This window comes from Bison bison, unplaced genomic scaffold (assembly GCF_000754665.1).
Source record: "Bison bison bison isolate TAMUID 2011002044 unplaced genomic scaffold, Bison_UMD1.0 scf7180017864492, whole genome shotgun sequence".
In the NCBI taxonomy this organism is placed as follows: domain Eukaryota; kingdom Metazoa; phylum Chordata; class Mammalia; order Artiodactyla; family Bovidae; genus Bison; species Bison bison.
In genome coordinates, this window is record NW_011495051.1 from 3,050,676 (window position 1) to 3,056,328 (window position 5,653).

The window sequence follows — 5,653 nt, forward strand, 5'->3', positions numbered from 1 at the left end:
GAGGGCTTGTGGGGGAGGGGAGGACCCCTGTGATCAGTGGTCCAGGCACGTGGTTCTGGGCTGATGTGCAGAGACAGGGTGCATGGGGTCAGCGCTCAGAGGCTGAGGATGAGGGTCTGACCAGGGATGCTGAGACCATTCAGTTTGGGTTGTATTTTTTTCTTTTTTCTAAACCAATTAAAGGGAGTGGGGATACATAGAGCATTAAAAGCCCAAAGTGATAGCTTAGATAGGCAGATAGAACCTTCCTTCATCCTACCCTGGGGCAGCCCTGTATGGCAGTGGCTTGGGAATTCCCTCTCTGGTCACCTGGAGGCCCTGGTGGGCTGGCTTCCAACTCCATCCTCATGCAGTTCTGGGCAGCAGGGCCTGGCCACGTCCCAGTCTGACCAGTGGAGACACTGAGGCCAGCGTGGCAGAGTTAGGGCTCTGTGACCCCAGGGCCTCAGCCTAAGCAACCCTCTGCCTCCCCTCATTTTCTTCAAAGGGCCCTTTCTTCAACCCTACCCCCACCTGCCTGTTTACCTGTGGGGGCAATGGCCAACGTGACCAGAGGAGGTGGGCTCCCCACATTGGGCTTGGCATGGGGCTGGGCAGGGTTATCCAGGCACTGCGGGCCCCAGGTTGACTCCTCACTGAACGGCCAGGAGCAGCAGTATGGCAGCAGTGTGTGGGCCAGCTGACCGCCTGCTCGGGCAGCTGGGCTTGCTCTCTGCTCGCAGCGCGGAAGTCCTGTTGTGCGTCTCAACAGAACCTCTCCGCTGCACGCGCCCTCCCTCTGTCGTGTGGAGGGGGACCAGGGCCTCGCTATGAAGCATGGTGTGCGCTGGATCCATTCTCAGCTGCTCTGGGTCTTTTTGAGGGGGCCAGGGCCTCGGGGTCTATCCTTCGTTAGTACTTCTCAGCCAGAGAGAGGGGCCACAGGGTGGCTGAGAACAGCAGGGCACTCCAGGGTGGGGACAAACTGGCAGGTCGCCCTCAGCCCCATGTGGGAGGAGGAGGAGGGAAGAGCAGAGTGCCCTCCAGTGTCCTCCAGCTCCCTGCGCCCCCTGCAGGCCCACCCCCAGGGCTGCAGTGCGCCATTTCCTTCCAGGCTTTTTTCCCTCTACACCTCGTGTACTCATAGTCAGGTAGCTTTGTGGTTGGCGCCCACTGTCTTCTGATTTGTGAGAGAAGCAGGCTTGAGCGGTGCAAGGAAGCTATCTCATGGGCTCGCTCCTGTGAGCCCCTAGAGGGCCCCCAGAGGGTGCTTCTGGCCTTGGGGCTTCCCAGCTCTTGGAGGCCTTAATTTTTATCAGAAAGAACAGTCACGGCAGGTGACCTTTGTCAGCTCATCTGGGTCTTTCCAGAAAGGGTAGGCTTGTCAGGGGGCCCCCTTGTGTGCACTCAGATTGTTGTCAGAATTGAGCGGCACTGCCCAGGGCTCTTTAACATTAGCTGCTCCTCATAGTCCTGGGCCCTGGAGCTCAGACATGTGTCCCATCACTGGAGGAGGTGGGTGTGATGGACTTGCCATGTGGACCTTCTGAAGTGGGGGCACTGAGCTGTTAGCTGCTGCCCTCCCAAGCATCTCTGTGCACTGAGGGAACCCGCTGCTCAGCCCTGGGCCTTCAGGCACCCCTGTTCCTCCCCGCTGACATCGGTCACCCCTTCCCACAGTCAAAGAGAAGCTGCGCCTGGACCCTGACAGTGAGATCGCCACCACGGGCGTGCGGGTCTCCCTCATCTGCCCGGTGAGTCAGCGCATGAGGTCATAGGGGCAGCCAGTGGTGGGTGGCGCTGGCTGGGCAGCTGTTCACACCCATCCCTCTGCCCCTGCAGCTGGTGAAGATGCGTCTGTCGGTGCCCTGCCGCGCGGAGACCTGCGCGCACTTGCAGTGCTTCGACGCAGTCTTCTACCTCCAGATGAACGAGAAGAAGCCCACCTGGATGTGCCCGGTGTGTGACAAGCCGGCCCCTTATGACCAGCTCATCATCGACGGGTGAGTCCCGGGGGCGTGGGGACCCCTTGCCTCCCTGGGCCTTTGGAAAGAGGAGCGGGGCCCTGTGACCCCTGAGGCCTTCATGGTCCCTCCCGGTGCCTCTCATCCTGTGGCAGCTCCGATGGCCCCGGGCAAGAAAGAGAGGCCAATGTCAGCCCTGGAGGATCTGTCAGGGTCTTTGCTGTCTGCTTGGCGATAGTGTAGCTTCGGGTTCAGAAGAGGAGCTCCAGACCTGCAGGTCTGCTGTTGCCCCCCCGTGACCTTGCATTTTCTGAGCCTGTTTCTTCCCCCGGGAACCTGCACAGCTTGGGGAGCGGCTTCTCCAGCGGTGCTCAACAGAGGCTTAGTCGCATCTTTCATGTGGAAGAATGAGGCGGACACGCATCTCCCCAGCACTCTGCCCAGTTCTGTTGTCCCTTTCCTAGGGGGCAGCAGTGTGCGATCAGACTGTCCTCTGAGCCTAGCCAGCAGGCCCTCCCCACACTGAGGGGAACATGGGGAACGAGGCCATTCTCCCCAAAGGGAAACTTCACTCTGGGCTTAAGTTTCCAGAAGTCCAGCACCTGACTACCAGGCTCCTGCCAGGTGCTGGCCACACCCACTTCTGACCCCAGAGCTGGGGCTGGTGGGGGTGGGGGCTGGGTGGCCCAAGCAGGAGGGGCCATGGGGAAGCTCTGGACAGCTGACTGCATGACGGCCCCACCCACATCCGATGGTCGAGGTGCAGCTGGGGCCAATGCTGTGAGGAATGGGGTAGCCCTGACCCGCAGTGGCCGCACGTTGCTGGTCCTCACCATCAGACACTTGTCTCAGTCCGCTCACTGCGTTAGATGTCTTGCAAGTCCTCCCTCTCATCTGCTCAGGGAGGTGGGCTTTGATCATCCCCGTGTTACAGATGAGGAGACTGAGTCTCAGGAGGGGCGTCCCACAGCCCAGGCCCCAGCTCCCAGGGGGCCAGGCAAGGACTTGAAGAAGCAAGTCCAGTCAGGCCAACTATGAGCCTGGGTCCCCTCCCAGCAAGGACCAAGCCGCCACTCCCACAGTGTCCAGCCTGGGGTGGGGTGAGGAGGCCCCTGGGGCCGGGCACCAGGCTGGGCCTGAATGGCAGCTCTGTTCCCGGCCTGGCAGCTGTGCAGCCTGGGCCCGCCTCCCCCTACAGGCCTGGAGCAGGTCACTTGGGCCCAAGTGCTGGTAACTCTGACAGCTCTAGGGACACACAGGCCTAGGGCTGGGTAGTGTGATGATGTCCCACACAGACTGTGATTCCATCAGCCTGCAGGGCCTGAGTGTAGCCAGGGAGGCTTCTTGGAGGAAGGGCCCTTGAGTCATACAGTTCTTCCTCAAGGCTTTGCTGTTTTGTTTCTGGCCCTTAGCTGGGTGATTTAGGGGGTCCCCAAAGAACTCCATCCTTCAAGGAACTCCCCTGTGGGCATGTGAGATGGGAGGACTGAGCCAGACACAGACACTGTTACTTATGCTCTGCTTAGAGGAGAAGAGGAGCATAGAGTAGGGCTTTGGGGGGTGAGTAGGAGTTTTCCAGGTGTGACATATGGCAGCCAGAGCTGTGCTCATACTGTGGTGACCAGGGGATGATGGGGTTTGGAGGGGCCCCTTCAGCCACAGAGGGTGTACTGGACAAGGCCTCCCTCCTATGTGATCATGATGGAGGGGATCAAAGCCACCTCTAGGCAGGTGCAGTGTGGATGTTGAACAAACGCTGAGGGCTCTGGTGGGTGTGCCCTGCTCTCGGCCCCTCCCCAGACCCTTGCAGCTGCTGTAAAGTGTGGGTGCTGGGCCCGCATCACTGTGCAGGTGGGGAGACCGAGGCCCAGGAGCAGCTGTGGCAGGACCAGAATTCAGGCCTGCTGTCACATGGCCTCATGCCTAGGGGGACTCACTCTCCCACCCTACCCCCCGGCCTCTGCATCTCCAGCTATAAAGTAAGACTTGCTGGCGGTCCATTAGGAGCAGCACCTGGGGGTGCTTCCCGCAGCCGCCCTTGGGGGGTGCTGCTGGCTGCAAGTGACCTGGGCCCCTCCTCCTCCCCAGTGAGCCCAGAGCCTCTCAGGGCCTTTGAGCCCCGTGTGTCTCCTTTCTGAGCCCCAGATTCCTCATCTGTAAACGCAGGCAGTGTCAGGATGGGAGGGTGGAGGCCAGGTAGGGGGCCCTCCTGTGGCTTCCCCAGGCCTCATGCTCCAGAGCAGCTCCGCCGTCATCTTGCCGTGGGGGTGGAGGTGGTGACTGGAGGGCTCACTGTGTGTGGCCCTCACAGAACCTCAGGCTACCAGGTGTGGCCAGTGCTGTGTACTCACCCCTGCTGCTTCCTGGCCTGGATCTCCCTGCCTGCAGGGTGAGGCAGACCCAGGGCCCACCCTCCGCAGTAGCTACAAGGGTCTGGGGAGGGGCCAAGTGCCCAGGCCAGGAGCAAGGCACACACCAGAGCCTCTAGCTTCTCTTCAGCATCATGCCCTGAAGCACTGTTCTGGAGAAGGAGATGGCTCCTGGGGAGCACAGTGCAACCCTGGAGTCAGCACCCCTCTTCCTACCCCTAGGCTCCTCTCCAAGATCCTGAGCGAGTGCGAGGACGCGGACGAGATTGAGTACCTGGTGGACGGCTCGTGGTGCCCGATTCGCGCCGAGAAGGAGCGCAGCTGCAGCCCCCAGTGCCCTATCCTTGTGCTCGGTGAGGCCACCAACCTCTTCCTGGGGCTTGTCTCCCGCCCCACCGCCTGTTTATCTGAAACACGACTGTCCCGGTGGAGTCAGTCCCTCTAGAGAGGGGCATCCAAGGGTCAGTGAGCAGTCAGAGATGGTCCAAGTGCAGCCCCATCCAGAGTGCAAGGGGCCTGGGGGCATCAGGCCCCTCGCCCTGTCCTTCAAAGTGGGCCGCACGGCCAGGCTGCCCCTGCCCTCTCTGGCCTTGATTCCCCTGCCCTACAGGTTAGCAGCACCCCCGAGCATCTGTCCCCTCTCCCCTGCAGGCACCTCGGACGCCAATGGGCTCCTCTCTACCCCCAGCGTCAACGGCGGGGGCGGCAGCGTGCTTGGGGGTGCGGGCAGCGGAGGCTGCCCAGTGGGCAGCGTGGAGAATGGGAAGCCGGGAGCTGATGTGGTGGACCTAACGCTGGACAGCTCGTCGTCCTCAGAGGAGGAAGAGGAAGAAGAGGAGGATGAGGAGGACGAGGACGAGGAGGGCCCCCGGCCAAAGCGCCGCTGCCCCTTCCAAAAGGGTCTGGTGTCGGCCTGCTGACTGCTGGCCGCTGCCGCGCCAGCCGGACTCTCGACTTTCCTGGTGCTCACCACTTGGAGGGGCACAGGCGGGCCTTGGGCACAGAGGGAGGAGTGATTTTTTTTTCTTTTCATTGTTGTTCATTTTGTTTTTTCCACCCCTTTCCCTGGCTCCTGGCACCTGTACCTCTGGACTCTCCCATCGGAGGATTAAAAAAAAGGAAAATGACAAAAAAAAAGTATAAAAAAAGAAAAAGAAAACAAAAAGCAAACTGAAAAACAAGGCAAGCCACCCACACAGCCGCTTCCCCGGCCAGTGTCGGAGCCCAGAGTCGGAGCCGACCCTGAGGGGAGGCCCAGGACGCCTTGACCCCGGACGACCATTCCAGCTGGTGCGAGGGACCGGGTGGTGGGAGTTCAGGGAGGACTGGCAGCCAAGTGGC

General features: G+C 61.0%; 1 protein-coding gene across 1 annotated transcript in view; it reads left to right on the forward strand.

Moving 5' to 3' along the window:
* Window positions 1-5,466, forward strand: part of PIAS4 (protein inhibitor of activated STAT, 4) — a 23,911-nt gene extending 18,445 nt beyond the window's left edge. The window contains exons 8-11 of the mRNA XM_010828133.1: window positions 1,660-1,733; window positions 1,822-1,982; window positions 4,535-4,665; window positions 4,964-5,466. Of these exons, the coding sequence (XP_010826435.1) occupies window positions 1,660-1,733; window positions 1,822-1,982; window positions 4,535-4,665; window positions 4,964-5,232 (635 nt within the window). The 3' untranslated portion in view covers window positions 5,233-5,466. The remainder of the gene's footprint in view (window positions 1-1,659; window positions 1,734-1,821; window positions 1,983-4,534; window positions 4,666-4,963) is intronic.
* The last annotated feature ends 187 nt before the right edge of the window (window positions 5,467-5,653 follow it).